General features: G+C 41.2%; 2 protein-coding genes and 1 non-coding gene across 4 annotated transcripts; all 3 read right to left on the bottom strand.

Moving 5' to 3' along the window:
* Positions 1–365: 365 nt before the first annotated feature.
* On the bottom strand, positions 366–4,206 carry NAA20 (N-alpha-acetyltransferase 20, NatB catalytic subunit). 2 transcript variants are annotated; one of them, XM_005532773.2, is made up of 6 exons: positions 4,071–4,206; positions 3,906–3,930; positions 3,736–3,826; positions 2,416–2,551; positions 1,308–1,453; positions 366–697 (listed from the first exon to the last, which is right to left on the bottom strand). In XM_005532773.2, exons 1-6 carry the CDS (start codon positions 4,121–4,123, stop codon positions 612–614), a joined length of 537 nt encoding a protein of 178 aa, XP_005532830.1. In that variant the 5' UTR covers positions 4,124–4,206; the 3' UTR covers positions 366–611. The 2 variants fall into 2 exon arrangements, with proteins under 2 accessions (XP_005532830.1, XP_087916813.1); XM_088060687.1 differs by lacking the exon at positions 366–697 and having other exon boundaries at positions 705–1,453.
* Positions 4,207–4,299: 93 nt separating this feature from the next.
* RABGGTB (Rab geranylgeranyltransferase subunit beta) lies at positions 4,300–17,825 on the bottom strand. Its single transcript, XM_088060090.1, has 8 exons — positions 17,805–17,825; positions 17,373–17,570; positions 16,782–16,889; positions 15,597–15,794; positions 11,451–11,561; positions 10,640–10,714; positions 7,360–8,347; positions 4,300–7,178 (listed from the first exon to the last, which is right to left on the bottom strand). Exons 1-6 carry the CDS (start codon positions 17,823–17,825, stop codon positions 10,703–10,705), a joined length of 648 nt encoding a protein of 215 aa, XP_087916216.1. The 3' UTR covers positions 4,300–7,178; positions 7,360–8,347; positions 10,640–10,702.
* LOC148183721 (small nucleolar RNA SNORD45) lies at positions 16,546–16,628 on the bottom strand. The gene has a single exon (XR_015773416.1). It is a non-coding gene; the product is annotated as a small nucleolar RNA SNORD45 (small nucleolar RNA).
* Positions 17,826–18,839: the final 1,014 nt, after the last annotated feature.

Here is an 18,839-nt window from a genome sequence, read left to right as displayed (position 1 = left end):
CTTTAATTTTATTTCTTTTTCCCCATTTTTATCACAAATTTTCTCCTTTTTTTCCACTTTTCCACCAAATTTTGTCTCTTCTTTTTCCCCTTTTTCCTCAGATTTTCTCTTTCTTTTCGGTTTTTCCCCCAAATTTTCTCATTTTTTTTCCACTTTCCCCCCAATTTGGCCTCATTTTCCCTTATTTTGTAATCTGAGCTTAGCAGGCACCGGGGGCATCCTAGCTGTGTCTCTTGGCTTCCTTTGCTACCTTCCGCTGTGATTACCCTGGCACGGGAACTGTTGAGTCGTGGACTATACGATGAGATACTTCCTGAGATGGGAATAAATTCCAGCTGCAGCAAGAAAACCAAGAAAAGACCATACAGGGGGCAATACCATTTTAATAGTCTCCAAATCTCCAATATGTGAAAGAAAAAATAATAGAGTGTGGCAGTATACAGCCATTACCAAGAGAAGCAGTGTTAGTCAGCTTCTCAATGTTGCTTTTTAGTATTAGGAAAAGGGAGTTTAAGGAAAAACATTTGGCCTAAAACTTATCCGTAAGTTGCTGGGGGTTATAGGAGATGGAACCTGACACTCAGTAAATTGCATGAGAACCGCAGCTTAAGTTACTCGATGTCTTCTGGCCTCACAGGATGAGGCAGAGGTATAACCGATTTCTTCTCTGTATCTCTGGAAAGAGCTTTTCTCATATCTATAGCAAAAGGAAAAAATGTTATAATAGTAACAGTCATTATACAAAGCCATATTAAGTGAATACTCCATTAAAATAAGATAACTTTTAATCAAGGAAATTTCCTAGAATCGTAAGACTACCTCAAGTTGGAAGGGACCCATAAGGATGCAACTCCCTGCTCCACACAGTACTACCTAAAATTATACTGTATGATTAGAACACTGTGCAGCTATTCCTTGAGCTCTGATGGGCTTGGCGTTGTGACTGTTAATTTATAACAGTCAATTTAATGTTAATTTATAGGTAGACATCTGAGAAAAACCAAGTTTCAAGTCCCTGTTACGGGATGAAAGGAAGAAAGCACTGAGATTCTTTCTTGTTTATTCTTGTTTTGCAGTTTATTTTGCTGGAGATGCTACAAAATGTGTAAATGGCAAGATTAAGTTTCGTAACTGATATAATCTTAAGTAGGAAAAGTTATCTAAAGGAGGATACAAAAATCCCATTAATCAGCAACTATCTGAAATTATTTCACATACCAAAAAAAGAATAATTGTCTTACAAACAAGCTCAGGAACCCTCAACATGAGAATCGCTCCATTCAATTTGAGACCGAACGAGAACTTACCGTAAGCGTCTTCATCTGGCTCCCCACTGCTAGCTGAGTAGTACTCTAAGACTGTCCGGTACACACTGTAGCCTAGTTGCTTATACATATTTACAGCAACCTGATTTGATACTCTCACAAAGAGATCGACAAAAAATCCACCCTTTCTTTAGCAGGGGAGGGAAAAAAAACAAACAGACAAAACCACATTAAGGAATAGTAGGTAAATGTATTTCTAAGTAAGAACCCATAAATTGTAATGAAACCAAAGCAAGTCTGATGTAGTATGCTAATCAAACATCTTTCACAATGCAATAACAGATACACTCCTTTACCAAGGGAAAATTCAACTATAGACATGGGTTTAATTTTATTTTTGTCACACGGCCCTTCTACAACAGTCAGTGGGCTCAGAAATTTGAACAGAAAGAACAGGACAAGCTAAACACCCCCACAGGCCTAAATCCATATGACATGATTAAAGAAATATCCAGATTTTTTATTGCTTGGATTAGGAGGAGTGGAATCAGTTATGAAATGCAGTTGCCTAACAGGAGATGATAGACCCTTAACTTCACAAGGCAAATTTTTCAAAATGTTGTACTATTTTTCCAATTTTCCCATTTTTCCAGTGATTGCCCTACCAGAATCAGTTAGGGGCATTTCCCAGTTGGTTCATCTGACACTGAATTAAATTTTCTAAGGTACAAGTAACTGAGCACGGGATGGCAAGTAAGCTAAGATACTCTCTGCAGTGCAAAATCTGTTCAGGACTGTGCCTGAGGGCATTGTACAAAGCCCAGTTACTGAACAAGTACGTTGGAGGCCCTACAGGAAACAGTGCTGACGTTTCACAAAGCTCTTTTCCTGTAAAGAAATTTTCTTTTATGGAGTATCTCTACTGGAATTCAGGCTACGTCCTTAGTCTAGCAATTTAGCTTTCAGAGAAACCCTGAGATTTTAAACTGCTAAGCAACTTTCATAACTCCTCCAACTATGAGGAATTTCAGAAAATTACAACACCAGTAAAGCAAAATTCTGCCACATAAACCAGGGACAGGTGTCTGTAGAAATACTGGTTTAAAATATTACTTTAAAAGATAAATTTAAAAATAGACATACTACTCACTTTTCTGAAATTTCTTCCAGGAGCTCCATCAATTTAGCAGCCAAACCCAGCCGTCGAAATTCTGGTGCAACAGAGAGAGCAGTAACGTGTCCGTGCCATTCTTCCCTAGCCACAGAGCCTTCAGCTTTGCCCATGACTGTGAACATACAGAGCATCAGTGCAGCAGCACCTCTGGAGTAATGCATTGCCCGCAGCCAGACAACTTCACGAGAGGAATAAGCCATGCGTAAACATATGTCACAATGATTATGGTAAAAGCTAAAACAGGGATGTCTACCTTTTCACTCTAAGATTCAGCAGCCACTAAAAATGTCATTTTGCTCATATATTACAGCAGTTCCTTGACTAGTGTTAAAAAAACACCAAACAAGTTTGCAAAGTCCTTGCTGGAGGTGACTTCTAAATGCAAATTTCAAGCAATTCTCACAAGTCTTTCCCTGAACCAAAATTTAAAACGGGACTAAAGTAAAGGAGGAGCAAAGGGCTAGAAAACTACCAAAACTACCATCCTAGCCACTATTTGAGACTTTTGGAAATTATAGGGGAATAGAGCTTGGGAAGCTTTGCCAATCTGGCAATAGAAAGCTAAGGCCCTGCAAACAGGATGTGTTTAAGGGGGGGGGGGGGGGAAGTGGAGGTGGGGATGGTGTTTTGGTTTTTTTTTTTCCCTAGTTTCTCTCCTTTCTACACTGGGCCAATCCAATGCTAGTTTATTAATGAACATTTACACTTCTACCCTGTGCTTTTATAGATATCACAGTCACTGCTAATAAGCAACAAGTGTGGTGGGTACAGAGAAATGTTCTGTACAACACATGTATTTTCAGCTTCAGTATTAGACAAATAGTTTTATTTTCTGGGTCCCTGCAGAAACCCTTACTCTGCCCCACCCCGCCTCCTGGCAATTCTCTTTGGCATGATTTATGAAAAACACAATTATTCCACAGCAAAATAGCAAATGACATCCAGGCCCAGAGCTTTCCCTTACAGAGCAATGCAAAACGCAAGCCCAGTACTTTTACTGACTGTAAAGGCAGTGTAGGGACTTAACTTCTGATTACAGAAATACCCATTCATCAAATACCGGTGGATGTTACCACAGCCAAGGCTCTCCGCTGCGCTAGGAACATCAAACTGGAAGCTACGGCCACGAGCGCTGCATAATACCCTCAGACATTTAAGAAAGGGGAAGATGCAACGCAACGTTGCTCTTCCGTGTTGGGTATTCGGTGAACGCGAAGAGTAAGAAAAGCTCCAGCGTTATAATCCCCGTAATAGGTAACGAAGGGAGACGTTACCGCCGGAACACCCGGCACTCACTGTAACCCATCAGCTCCCCGCCGGGCGCCTCGGCGACGATGAAATACTCGGGCCAGTGGGCGAGGTACTGCAAGTAGAAGGGAATCCCGTACTGGGCGCTCGGTTAAGGAGCAACTGCGGCCGCCACGGCTGCGCCCGACACCGCGCCCCTGCCCCGGCGGGAAGGATACGGTTTCGGTCAGCGGGTCCAGATTGCTGTGGCGGAAGAGAGAGAGCGGAGCTCAGCACGGGCCCGCGCCCGGGCCCGCCCGGCCGGCGGGGCGCCCCGAGGACCCCGCGGGGTGGGGAAGCGCGCAGGGGTTCGGGGGCAGGGAAAGGGGACAGCCTGAGCTCACATGTTGTTGAATCGGAAGAGGTCGTCGCAGGTGAAGGCGCGGAGCGTTGTCATGATGATGGTAATCACGACGGCGACGCTGAAGGTGACGGTAATGGCGCTGCCCCGGAAGCGCTCCAGGGCCCAAGGAACACTTCTGCCACGGAAAGGCGGCAGCCGGAGCGCCCCGCCCCCTACGCAGCCCTGCCCCGCCCCGCAGAACCGCCCCGGCCGCGCCCCCGCCTCGCAGCGGGGCCCCGATCCGGCCCGAGAGCTGCCGCGCGGGCCGGGCCGAGCAGGGGTGGCGCGGGACCCTCTACCCGGGGCAGCGGGCGGCCGGCTGGCACGGCTGAGCCGGCCCGTAGTGGCGTGAGGCGCGGTGTGACGGGGCCCAGCGGGGCCGCAGTACTGGGAGTGGTATGATCTTGTGCAGCTCCACCCCGAGCACACACCGGCTACACGTAACACGACGTGACCGTAATATGCGAGACTACCATAAGCAGAAAAAAACAACTCTGGATCGGGAAAGATACCGCCAGACGAGGCCGGACACAGGCGGGAACTGCTGTGCCCGGCACATGCTCGCCTCATGTGGACTGAATCCTACGCCTGCTCTCAGCACCAGAACATGACTGATCCTAAACACCCCTCACCGCTGCACTGATGTAAGCACCTCGCCCGTCCTGCTCTGCAGTCTCTCCACCTTATCCCCTCAGACCACTGGCTCTTCGACTTTGCTTTCAGAGGGCTGTGCATCAGAATCCATCCTCAAGAAGGTCAACATGGATTTAACTGGGACGCTGCTACCATCGGCAGATAGGTGCCTCTTCATCCTTTGCAAAAACACAGGGCTGGAGGTCATGCCAGCCAACCCTGACCTCTTCCAGAAACACGCTGTACTCAGCGGTGGATGATACTCCGCTCACCGGTTGCACAGCACCTCCTGTGGCACCCAAAAAACCAAAAAGACGAGATGTCCACTACGCCCATAAGCATTCGCCTACTCCACACAGCCTGCCGTGCCATTCGTCTCACCTCCATCGGTGTAATTCAAACGCGGAGCTATTTCTGAACGGTTACCACTGCACGGGACCCAGATCACTCTAGTTATTCTGAAGGAAGGTTCTCTCAAAAGTTTGAGGCTATACCGCGGGTTTGATTTTTGTCTTTGAAAATCCTGCAAGAGGTGCAGCGAATGGAATTTGGGTACGTGTCTTGGGACAATGAAAGGTGCCTTCCTTGACCTGGAATTTGGTATCAGGAGATGCTGGCAAGCCTACGCCAGGCAGAGCGTAGCCTGTCAGATTCGAGATCTGTCAGACTTCTGATAATTTAAGGGTCAACATTTTGGTAGGAGGAAGTTGATTCAAGGTCTGTAGTTGTGGTGCAACAGTGATGTGGGATTTCAGAGCTGCTAGAAGCAGAAAGAGACTATGCTTTTCAGGATGGTGGTGGAGGTGTGAGGGGGGGATATGAAACTTGGAAGAAGGAATAGACCATTTTAAGGCTGGTTCTTGGTCCTTTGAGGTGTTAGGAAATTTAGCTTTAGAGTGCTCTCCCGCTTGAGGCATTCTTTTCCTGCAGAACACACCCTTAAGAGGAGAAAAAGCTCAACCGTTCGCTTGACCGCCGTGACTAAGGCACTTTCCAGCCAAACCAGACCTCAGGCTGTTCTGCTGTACTGCCTTTATGTCTGAAGTGCTAAAAGGCACTTTGTTACTGTGACTGAAGTTGGTTCAAAACCTGGTCATGGCTAGAGTATTCTTTGCTATTATCAAATTAATTCCCAATATTGTAGCCTAAACCAGTATTTTCTATTCATAGAGTCTGGGTTTATATGTCAAATGACTACACATCTGTGCAGGCCAAATCTTGGGTAGCTATCTCTGCTGAGTGAAGTTCAGGTGAAACTACTTCAGGCCTTACTTAAGCATAAGTACAGAGATTAACCAAGACTTCTTCCCCTTCATAATTACCTTTTACTGTATGTTACAAGTGGAATATCATTCAGTCTCAGCTAGCATGTGTAGAATGTAAATTAAGAGGCAATTTTAGCACTTCTATGAAGACAAAGAGGATTTCACCCTTCAGAGAACAAGTATTTCCCACAGATAGTTTTATTTTCAATTACAACATAATCAAGTATTGACAATTAGTGTCTTAAAAGCTACAGAAGCAGGATTTCAGCCCAGCAACAAATGTAGAATCAACTCTATGTTCAATTACGAGTCACTGTCCAACGGAGACTTTCTCTAGAATGTTTAATGTTAGCAAGATTCACTGAACGTAATCAAGGTATGCTGTATTTCAAGCATCGGTGGAATTCTGTCTAAGGGACTCATCAATAAATGAAGACATTTATATATATTAGAAAGAACCATAAACATGGCTTCACTGGTATCAATTACTGTGAGAAGAAGCAGCTGTTTCTCAGTACAGAAAACTGATGCATGAACATGGAAAAAAACATGATGCATGAACAGGAAAAATTAAATACGTAAGTGTGTGGTATTAAGTGCGTGGCTTAGGTAGAATCTTACTGTGTTTTTTGTTTGTTTGTTTGGGTTTGTTATTGTTGTTTTGGTTTGGGTCTTTTTTCAAGTGCATGATCCACTATGGAAAGAGGCCTGTATGAAGATCAGTACCAGCATGGTTGATATTCAAGGGATAGAAAAGCTAAGCATTCACACAGTCAAGCTTTGATTTGAATATTATATTAAAAAAAAAAAAAAAGCCAAGGCCCGTACATTTAGATACAGAATTTAAATGTTTCTACACATCTTAGAATACAACCAAAGAACATGTTATACTCAGATTATGAGAACCAGCATGTTCTGATACAATGTATAAAGTGACAAAGTCCACAGCAAAGCTATTGCTTCAGTTCCAGAATGTAAACGCATCCAAAAGAAGAATATGCAGACGGTTTCACAGATGAGATAAGTAAAACAAAGCAACTGGTCATATAAACCTTTTGTCTCTACAAGGCCTAGCTTACAAGCTCAGGCTGCACGTTTCTTCTTCGAAGGATGTCTTCTGGCATACAAAAGACAGGATTAACGGCCTTAATTTGTTCTTCTCCCAATAAAGATAGTCCAGCAATACCATATAAGGTGTGAAATGGATCCACCTGGGAAAAAAAAGAAAGCTTGTGTCCATTTACAAAAGTCAATTGGTTTTTCACTTGTATAGAATGAAGTTTTTGTTTGCCAACAAGAAACTGAAAATCTCTGTGGCTGGGGAGGACAATACAACTGAATGATCACAGGATTTTATGCATCTTTTATTTAGAAAAAATAAATACTACTTACCATATCTCCCGGTCTGTCAGCAAATCCTTCGGTCTCCTCATCCTGGCAAGCCAAAATAAAGCAGCGCAGTTTCTCTCTGTCAATCAATCCACTGTATCCTACCAATCATCTTCAAAGAAGCTAGCACCCACCACGAATAAAATACATCAGGTAACTGGCAAGCATAGAAGCAGATTAATATTTCATTTGGTTTTAAACATAACGTTGCAAATTTTACTGATAATTCTGCACATTATCAGGTGCGCTGTCATAATACTCTTGCAGAGACACAACACTTAAGAGTGTCTTTGGAGTAAAAGACTTTCTTGACAGTGTCTCTTTTTGGCGGGCTTCTGTCTTCAGGAAGGGAAAATATCTTTCTCAAACTTCTTCCCTTCGTCAAGAAACAAGACCACAAGAATGTGATTTTTAAAGACTTTACCTTCTGTGAGAGATGCTGAAAAACCATGGCACTTTTTTCAAGAGAAAATACAAAGAAGTTCATATCAACTATTTGTATTTTGGGGGCAAGGGCGGAAGCAGGGGAATCTGCTGATTATCTATTTGCCAGAGATTTTTCTAGGTTACACAAATTTCTAGTGTGATGTGGAACACTATGACACAGGATTTACATCCAGTAAAACAATAATTTTTATGCAAATCCTATGGAAAAGATCATTCCCAAAGTCAAAGACCCAGTTTCACGGAACAACGGTTCCAGTGGTGACCAAAACATCCTTTAGTAAGTGTACTTTCCTACATTGAGGACTCAAACAAAGCACAGCTAAGGACTGCAGGACAGGTGTTAGTAACAGAAGGAAGAATCAGGATGAAGGCCTGACTTCTTTGAAAAGTTTACTAAATGTTTTGTGGAAGTTGTGACATTTTGCAGAAGTTCAGCTTCAGAAAAAAAAATCTCTATTGAGGTTTGAACAAAGAAAAGAAGCCGCACAGTACCTTCTCTGGTTGTCCGTTGAGACCTCCGGAAGATAACTGACGTTTGCAAAGCCTGAAAATCAACATTTACTTGATGCAACTGGTCTGTTATAGCAAGAAATCCTGTGCAACAATACATCTAAAATTACAGACATAATTTTTTTGTGTATTTAAAAACTAAATACAGTTTAGCAGACTAAATGCAGGAAGATCTCAAAGCAGCAATACAGTCATGTAAACGATGCACAATGAGGTCACACACACTTCAACTTTTCATTTCAAAGACTGTTCCTTCAGGAAAGCATGTTATTGTTACAGTTGCTTTTGTAAAAAAGTACCAGTAGCACAATTTAATGACATAGCAGTAGTATATTACTAATATAAGACACTGATGCAAGGTTTGAAAAGTGACCCTAGGAGATCTGAGAAAGCCATGTAATTTTATTTTAAAAACACAGACTCTCAAGCCAGAGCAGTCAAACTGACTTCTGCAGGATGGATACGGTCTTTGTCAAAATTTTGCATCCAGTCTATGGTTTCTTCCTGTACCTGCCTTTTAACGCTTGCCGAGAGTAATCAAAAGACCGAATGAAATCCCAGGCAGAAACAGGCTAACCTGGTTCATTAACTATCTTGGTAATTCCCTCTATGTTTGGTCATGTCATGCTTACTTTCAGTGTGCCATGTAATACATCTGCACTGATTCATCCCCTTTTAATAATTAATTTAAAAATTAATAGTCTTTTCCTGGGAGATAACATTTATGGTGCAACAGCATACTTTGGTCACATTTCATGCAGTCTCTAAGAAAGCACTGAAGCACAAAAAGCAAAGAATTGCAAAATCATTAAGGCTGGAAAAGACTTCTAAAATCATCAAGTTCAACCTTTAACTTAATACCACCAAATAACACTAAACCATATCACGAAGTGCCACATCTACTCATTCTTTGAACACTTCCAGGGATGGAGACTCCACCGCTTTCCTAGGGAGTCCGTTCCAGTGATTAATCACTCCTTTGGTGAGGAAATTCTTCCTAATATCCAACCTGAATCTCCTTCGGTGCAACTTGAGGCCATTTTCCCCTGTCCTGTTACTGACTGACTGGAAGAAGAGGCCGACCCCCACCTTGCCACAACCTCCTTTCAGGTAGTTGTAGAACATTAAAGTCTCTCCTGAACCTTCTTATCTCAGGACTGAACACTCCAGTACCCTCAGCTGCTCCTCACAGGCCTAATGTTCCAGTCCCTTCCCCAGCTGCATTACCCTTCTCTAGACATGCTCCAGCGCCACAATGTCCTTTTGGAAGTGACAGGCCCAAAAGTGCCTTTGGGCACTTTGGGCACTTTTTGGACAGCAACTGCCCTGCTCAGTGACCACAGCGACCACACTGTGGCTGCTACAGCCAAAGGCCTTCTTGCCCACCTGCGCACACCCGGCCTGATGTTCAGCTCCTGTTGACCAGCACCCCTAAGTCCCTTCCTGCTGGGCAGCCTTCCAGCCACTCTTCCCCAAACCTGGAGCACTCCAGGGGGTTGTTGTGACACAAGTGCAGGACCAGGCACCTGGCCTTGCTGGACATCACACAGTTTTCCTTGGCCCATGCATCCAGCCTGTCCAGACCCCTTAGCAGAGCCTTCTGCCCTCACATGAATCAAAACTTCCACACAAGCTGGTCCTTCCTGGGACCTTACTGAGGATGCACTTGATTCCTTTATCCAGACCACTGTTGAGGATATCAAACAGGACCAGCCCCAAAACTGAGCCCTGGAGAATCCCATTTGTGACCCTTCGCCAACTGGATTTAACATCATTTCCCACCACTCTCTGGTCTGGCCACGCAGCCTATTTTACTTCCAGCCAAGACTGCACATATCCAGGCTGCTGGCTGCAGCTTCTCCGGGAGAATGCTGTGGGAAAGCATGTCAAAAGCTTTACTCAAGCCTTTTTTACTTTATCCACTCCCTTTCTCTTTCACTAGGCAGGTCACCCAGTCATAAGAGGAGATCAGGGTTTGGCAATATTCCCAGAAAACTACTGAACTTCCATGGAGGTGAAAGAGACCTTTTTAAGGAGAATGAATAAGCTCAACAGATCTAATCCTCACAGGAAATGCCACCTGCAAACAGAGTGGGTTCAGCTATTGAACTGACTTCCTTGAACACTAGAACATGGTCCAGCCACTTAGACTATATGGGTAATGCTACTGTACATAGAACTATAAGTAAGTACATGTAACAGATTTAACTTTTTTCCCCTGATTTTAAACAAAAAAAGAGACAGGAAACCTAACACTTGTCAACAAAATGGCTCTAGCATTTTCACATGATGAGGTGAATCCTGGCTATGGCATTATGGCACTCACCACAATTCTTATGTTGGTAACTGCAACAGCATTAGAAGTTGATATTTTTTTCACACATTCAGGTTAAGTGCTCTTCTATGAAAAGAAATAGAAACAGGAAAGGTAAATTAAAATTTTAAATAATTTAAATTATGTCAATTTCCTGTTGAAAGAAGTTATTTAGATTGTCTTCCTCAGGGGATCCCTTAATTTGTTCTAATAATACTACTGCATTTTCTTCTCAAGTAGATTTTACTGGGCTTTTTTCAGAATTCACTGTCACCAATAACAGTGCGTAACACTAGCGATTCTAGCTGATAAATATTCCCGTTACTAAGTTAGGTATGTCATCCTTAAATGGACTTTCCTCAAAAAATTAAGTAATGCTTGACAGGACTCATGTCTCATTTTTATTAGGGGTCACTGGCTGATAAATCTCAAATGCACTATACAATCGACCTTTAAGTCTCATTATGATCTGTGTCAGAAACAGTGATAAATCTTATCCACCATCTCCATTGATACCCTTTTCAAATCCTCTAAAAATCCTGATGCTAGCAGTTTCAATATCACTATGGGAAGACTGAAATACAGTCATAAAAGCAGTTCCGTTATGATCTTTTTTTTCTACTAGACTAAACTCTTGAGTTTTGACTCGTCTTCTCAGATTAGGTTACGTATCTGTGCAGTTATTTTAACTAAAATACTAGAATCAGGCATTTGGGGAACAGATTTGGTACATTGATTGTCATCACTGATACACGTTGTATCAGTTATAGGCAGTACGTGATGCTTGCTAGTTTAAAATATTTCCATGTAAGGAGAAACTCACCTGTCCTCCATGTGATTCGGAAGCTAGGCTACAACCAAATCCTCCATCAAAGTTCATAAAGGACAAAACAAATTCTACTGCTTTTTCCACATCAGTAGCATCCAGCTTTCCCTGCAAGTCAGAAAATAACTAATGAGTTTGATATTCTACCAAGCTCATCTGCAGAAACTTCAGCAGCACCAAAGAGCAGTACCATTCAATTCTCCGCTTGTGCAAGTGATGGTTTAGGACTTACCAGAAGTGCAAGAGTTGCTGCAGCACAGAAAGAGAATCTTGTATCTATTTCTCCTATAATGTGGGGGGGTAAGGAATTAAATAAGATTATTTTTTCGACAAACATACATTTAAATCGCTACCGAAAATACGAAACAAAAATGTTAAAATCCTAGGCTCTGCATCGAAAAACAAAAATCAGATAAAAAACTCTCCCCATAAAATTTAATCTTCCAGCTAATCAATTATTTCCGCACTAATTTAGAAAATATACGTTACCATTTAAGTGATCTGTACGTTTTACTATGCATAAAAACCAACAACTCATTTAGAGTTGGACAGCTATATATCCAAATCAATTCATCTAGTGGTAATTTGCAAACAACCGTTTCATTTTAGAGTTTACCTGTAGTGCTCTACAGATAATTGCACAGCAATGGAAATATTGCAAAAATAATCAGACAACTCTTGCTCTGCCTTAAATCCAGCAAGAAGTAGAAGCCGTTTCTCTTTTTAGGGGAAACCTAATTCAAGTTACAAAGTTTCTTTTGCATATTTGTACCTGGAAGAAAAACCAAAGTTCCTACACCTATAACAGAATGATTGCTTGTCAAGTCCAATATAGCTCTTGTAGCACAAGCTCCAGGCAATTAATATTCGGAGTCACAATTTAAAATTTAACTGAGCTGCAAACATTCAGTTTCTTGGTCGAACTTTTGCAAGACTTCTCTTAAGAAATTCACAAGCTGAAACACATAAATCAAACATCTGCTGCTCTGTCCCACATCAGGAATCACACTCCTTCAGCTGCACATCTCGGAAATAGCGTCAATCCATTGTACAATTGGTACACTTGTGACAATACTTCAACAAAAAGGATGTGGCAAACTACGAAGCAATTTAGCACGTAGCATATCATCTACCTTTACAGTAGCATACATATACTGCTAAGATCTCAGTTGCTGAATTTTACCTGAACAAGAGTGATACGCAATAGATTTCTTAAAATTTGGGTCTTCCATGATGATAAATACTTTTAAGAGTGACTAAATATTTATGCCACAGCTTATGTTATATACATATACATACATACATACATACATACAAAACTTTTATATTATATTATACACATACATACACTTATGTTACGGAATTTATAAGCAGAAGCAAAATCAGTATTAACAGAAGTTCACGAGTACAAACGCAGTTTTTCTCACTCCCACATAGTGAAAAAACCTTCCACAGTTGTCATAGATATAGATCATTACTAACTACCATCAAATGGCAAGTGTAAAACATTCCTTATGAAACAGCGTATCTAGTATATCCAAGTACCGTGAAGGTAAAAATGCCCAGAAGTCTTCTTCTTTAAGAACTGGACACTTTATTCTTAATATAAGAATGGAACTGAAGCTGAGAATATGGAAGGGCAGAAACATAATTCTGTCCTTCACAAACCCTTATTTTTCACGACTCAGAAAATAAAAGTGTTCACATATAATATACATATGCAAAAAGACCATCCAAGGAAACTTAAGTTTACAGACTTACACAAGTCAACCCAGACACTACGTTTAAAAGATCTAAAAATTACCCCATTCGTCTCCAGCAAACGATCCATCTTCTTTCTGAAAGCTCTGTATATATTCAACGATTTTATTTATATCAACTACATGGAGACTGTCATAAAAGGTAAGAATCTGGGGGCGGGGGGGGAAGATACAATAACAATCAAAGAGAAGCAAAAATTTAAAAAATTTATTTCTTAACAAAAAAAAAATCACGAATTTATAAAAGACTTGATTTAATTAACACTGAATAGTATTTGGTAAGGTTCATTCAAGTAAACTTTTTTCCCACTTTAGTAGTTAATCTCTGCACTGCAGATCATCTCTGTCTAAAAATTTTAGGACATTCTCAAAAGGAGATACAAACAATTCAGACTGAACTCTTTCATGCTTTGTTACTTTCCAATGTTGAGGTCTCCTTTTAAAAGCATAACCAGATTTATTTCTTTTATGTTAGCAATAGTAGAAGAGAGATTCGATTATGGTTAATATTGTAACAGGACAATGACACCTAAGACTTAACGATTTGTAGTTTTGCACTGCGGCTACTTGGATATGTGTATGTTAAGCTGCTAGTTACTAATTCCACTTACAGTGCAAACTTGTCAACAATTATTAATTTCAAATTATTAGATTTTTATTTCAATTCAATTTTTAAGTATAACAAGTAGAACCAAAATGCAATAATTTAAGAAAAATATGAACAATATGATTATACACCAACAGTACAGTGAATATGGTCTGGAAAAAAAATAAAGGTTACAGCAGGCAATACGATTTTCCAAACCAGCAAATCTGTATGATACAACGTCTTGTGAAAACAACAATAATGTTTCTTAGCCCCATCTGACTTCATGTTTTTACTCATAACTTGCATAACCGGTAAAGAGAGTAATTAAGAATTTATAATGTATAAAGAACTGAAAAAAAACCCAAAACAGTTGAAACTAAGCAATATTATAGTAGCAATCCTGAGAAACACTGGACACTACGACTTTAAACCTATTTAGCTGGAATCCTTCAATTGTTAGATAAAATTTAATTCTTATGGAAAATTAAAAAAAAAAAGAATGTACAACTCCAACAGAAAATATATAATCACAACATGCACCCTAAATTGCAAATCTGAACAAACTACTATTAACTGTGATCACAAGAACAACTGACAGGACCCTTTAAACATCCTGGATAGGTAGACAGGACTAAACAGTGTTTGTTCACCAAGACAACGCATACTCATTAAGATATGCTGGTTAAGTTTACCACAAAAATTTTACATTGGCCTTTGTGAACACTTTTTCAGTTTGCGCAGCTACAGCTCAATTCAGTTAACACAAAAGTATCTCCTAGTAATATCGAGTATATATTTAAGAACTAACATCTCTAATACATAAGGTAACAACCTCAAATTGTACCCCCCTTGTATTGAATTGGAACTTGTGAAAGGAGCTGGATTGGACGGTTTGGAAAAGTTCAAGACATCACAGCCTGGAGAAACTTTAGTGTCCTGGTTCTCACAGTATTCAGAGTAATTCTAGTGCTAAAGTAATCGGTAATAAAGAACAACCTTAGAGCATCCTGTCCTACATAAGGAGTTCAAACCCAGCACTTTAAATCCAGCATAGTTTCTGCCTAGAAAAGAATGCTGTATTATTTAGTTGTAATGCCATTAAAATACTTCCTCCATAAGACAGAATGAGAGATGCACACTGCAAACAACCAAGCAAATTGTTCAGAAGTGTTTGAGCCTTTTCGGTACATTTTCACACAACAGTTTGCATGACCAGAACAAACTAAAGTGAAAAACCAGAACAAAACAAAGGCACAAGCGATAATGAGAAAATATGTCTATAATGGAGAGAATTGCAGTGAAAAAATAAGATTAAGAGCTGCTTCTTATCTGGGGGAGTGTATGCACGAATAAAGAAATTAAATGCCCAAAAGACTAGTACAATTTTTAAATTATACACCCCCAAAAAACTCAGATTAAAATAAAAAATTTTACTCTTATTTTGGTCATACGTATCTGTCACCTCAACGTACACGAATAATTTATAGAATCAAAAATTATCTATAAAATGCTCCAGTAAAACCTGTAGCTAAGGGGTATTTCAAGATAACTTACAAAATTGGCAACAATCCAGTAACCATTAATTGACCATGAAAACATTCTCAAATATGACAACGTTTAGAAAGCGATACAGCTAAATTCTACAGTTTTGTCCATTAGATTTTTTTTTTTTTTTAATAAGATACTGAAGTAATTTTTGCCATGGGGCTTCCAACAGTAACTGGTTCATAAATCTGCAATCATCAAAATCTTAATCACAAACACTTTTTTCTAAAATTACTCTGCTACACTCACCTGGACAGCACTGAGGGTATACAGAAGATGAGGATCGTGACCTATGCTGGCACTTATTCCACCACATTCATGTTGACACGATTTGATGAATGACAAAATTTCTTCTTTGTTCATTCGGTGCAGCTGCCCCATGAGATCCATTGCTGTCAGTCCCCAGTACACACCACTCATCCTCAGATACTCTGGCATACAGTATTCCTGAACAGTGCATTATTTTAGTTCTCGGTCAGATAAGCACACCATCAATATAGTGCAATGAAAATACATTAGTTAACTTTCACAATTAGCTTCTAGTTAGTCAACCACTTCCATCCATTTAGCAATCACACATCAGCCACTCACGGATATTCTGTACATCGTGCACATGTGTATATACACACACATACAGGGAAATGCACGTGTAGATACCAACACATACTACACTCCCTTCCTCTCTGTATTTTTCTAGTTCAAAGCATCGAACTCAATGTCAAATCAGGCACGAACAAGTAGCTGTGTACCAATTCACTTCTGATCACTAATTATCTTGGCATTCAAAGAAGCCCTCAAATTGCCACCCCAACTAGTCTCAAAAAATAAAAAGTCTATTATTTCCCAGTGCCAAAACTCTCATAATTTGAAGTTGTGCTAGGAAGTGAAATTTTATATTGAATTCTCTTACACTGATTACATCAACTACACTACACAAACATTATTTTTAACATGCAGTACAATCAAAAGCAGCAGTGCTTGGCGTGCTTTTGTGAACAGTAAAGGTAACGGGAACTTTTCTTCACACAGGCAGCTGCTGACAATTTTCACCTGCTGGAAGCGGAATCCCATTGCTGTGGACTACATCCAACCACTTGTGACTACAAAATTTATGTAAGTTGTCCCATCAAAAGAGTAACATGCAAACGCAACTCTACTTGTGCATTCCAGTGGATGAAGAAGCTAGTAGCTTGTTTCTCAGGTCTCAGAGTAATTACAGAGCTAAAATGATAATCTTCAAATTTATAGTCAGATAATACATGCCAAATCTCATCACAGACCTAGAGAAATAGGCACCTTTATTTTATACTTTGGATGGCAGGGTAAAAACCAATTATCTTGTCAACATGCATCTAACCCTTAACTCTGAGACAATAAATAAATAAATATACTGTTAACAAAACCACAGCTGTACTGTAACAAACTGATACCTACACAGTCATCTTTCTTTGGTCCATATGAAGCGATATAGTCTGCATGTTTTTCTGAAAGTAATGTGCTTGGGGCATCGGGTTTTATGATAACATCCTTTTGCGGTGTCCCCTGTAAAAAGCACCAACAAGTCAGCTGTAATGTCAGGTCAAACTTTTCAGTACCTTGGTATAATATAGCAAACACCGGTAACTGTGACTGGGAAAAGACATCTCTGTAGCTATTTTGAGCCTAGGTCAGGTTGCATATCTCACGCCATCACTGTTTAGCCTGGCTAAATCCTCCCCTGAAAAAGGCTGTGAACCAAACCTTGCAATAAAGCTAAGAAATAACACCAACTCGCCAAGAATAACCTGAAGTGCCGGACGCAAGAGCCCTTCCCCGGGTCCGGCCGTGCCGCCCCGCGCCCCCGTGAGGCCCGGCCCGGCCCGCGCGCTCCCGGGGCCGCTGTAGAGCCGGAAAGGCGAGCGCCACCCCCGTCCCCCGAGCGGCCCCAGTGCGACTCGCGTTCCTCCAAGGCCGATACAGCCGCGCGCCAGAAAACAACGCGTTCCCGGAGGCGAGACGAGCCGCAACCCGCACCCCGCCACCCACCATGTTTCCGCACGCACAGGAAGCTGCAAAGCGGAAGGCGGTGGCCGGCGGGGCCTCGCCGCGCCCGCCCGGGGACCGCTCGGGCCCCGCCCGCCGGCGGCTGCGCAGGACCGAGCGGCGCCGCCCGCCGCCCCGCGCCGTGCCCGTCGTGAGGCGAGGGGCGCCTGTGGCGTTGTGACTTGCTGCAGATGGTCTAGTCTGAAACAGGTAGTAAATGCAAAATACCTTAACTCCAGCTGTGCGCTTTCTTGCATCACAGCAAACAGGACAGCGTTTAGAAATAAATTCGGTTTCCTTCCTCAGCTCTATGGAAAAGCAAATCCCAAGAATTTAGTCACAGGTTAAATGAGTAAAGATAACCGTCCTTTTGCTCATAACCGTCTCTATTGCTTCCCAGTTAAGGAGGTCTTGAGTGATTAAGTTCATGATTACCAGCTCTTGATGCTGGCACATGTTCCCCATGAACTATACCAGGCGGGAACATCAAACAAGAAGTATTATCACGTAGGACAGTCAAAAATAAGGTCTATTTGTTACATATGTCAAATACTTACCAAAGATGTTGCATTATGAGTCCATCTGGAGGAAAGTCAGTAATTTATGGAGACTAAACACTTTCTTTAGAGAAGTAACTTCCTGGGTAGCTTACCCAAGAAGTAAGGATTGCAGAGCTTCTACGTGATGACAGTAATAGTACCACCCAGCATTAAATTCAGATGAGACATGAAAGATCAAACAGAGGCAAGGACATTTTGGAGGGAAATTAGAAATGACTTAGTAGAATTATTGAGGTTTAAAGATACCTCTTGAAATTTTGGAGCACAACCCACCTACACCAAGTAGGCTTAGCTAGAGCAGGTTGTTCAAGACCACTGCCTGTTGAGTTTTGAGTGTCAGATGGAGACCACCACCTCTGCCAGCGTATGACATCCCTCACAATAAAAAAATAAGCTGTGTTCCAGTGGAATCTCTCGTATTTTAATTTGTCCCTGTTGCCTCTTGTCGTGGCAGTGGGTACTACTGAGACTGGCTCCGTCCTCTTCATTGCATCCCATCAGGTGTTTCTGAGCTTTCTCTTGTCCAGGCTGAAAAGTTAACCTCTTCTCACACAACAGATGCTTCAGCCCTTAATATTTTTGTGGCCATATGTTAAACTCCCTCCTTTAAAAGGAGTCCCCGTTTTTCTTATACAGGGGAGCCTAGAACTGGATGCAGTATAGCCACCTGTATCCAGTAATTCGTTCAATAACTCCAGGGAATGTCCATTCTGCCAACATGGCCAAGAAGGATCTATCCAAAGTTAAAAAAAAAAAAAAAAAAATCAATCTAATTCCTTCTTCTTGGCTGTTCTTGCTGCATAGTTAAGTATATACATTGATGGAAAAGAATAATAAGTTTATATACGTGAGACATTAAGCTATTAGAGAGCATCCAAAGGACAGCAATGAAGATTGTGAAGGGCCTTGT

The sequence above is a fragment of the Pseudopodoces humilis genome, chromosome 10 (genome assembly GCF_049639895.1).
Source record: "Pseudopodoces humilis isolate 2021_Gansu_Grassland_sample_001 chromosome 10, ASM4963989v1, whole genome shotgun sequence".
Classification (NCBI taxonomy): Eukaryota; Metazoa; Chordata; class Aves; order Passeriformes; family Paridae; genus Pseudopodoces; species Pseudopodoces humilis.
Note: the sequence above shows the minus strand (reverse complement) of the source record. Positions and strands in the feature narration are given on the sequence as shown.

Excerpts from the sequence above, each read along its gene's own strand:
- NAA20 (XM_088060687.1), bottom strand. The coding sequence starts at position 4,123 with ATGACAACGCTCCGCGCCTTCACCTGCGACGACCTCTTCCGATTCAAC. Across the intron at positions 3,931-4,070 it reads CTCTTCCGATTCAACAACAT|CAATCTGGACCCGCTGACCG; the intron begins GTGAGCTCAGGC and ends CTTCCGCCACAG. Across the intron at positions 2,552-3,735 it reads CGGGGAGCTGATGGGTTACA|TCATGGGCAAAGCTGAAGGC; the intron begins GTGAGTGCCGGG and ends GTATGTTCACAG.
- RABGGTB (XM_088060090.1), bottom strand. The coding sequence starts at position 17,825 with ATGTGCCAGCATCAAGAGCTG. Across the intron at positions 17,571-17,804 it reads TGTGCCAGCATCAAGAGCTG|ACTAGACCATCTGCAGCAAG; the intron begins GTAATCATGAAC and ends TACCTGTTTCAG. Across the intron at positions 11,562-15,596 it reads ATACCCTCAGTGCTGTCCAG|GGAAAGCTGGATGCTACTGA; the intron begins GTGAGTGTAGCA and ends TCTGACTTGCAG.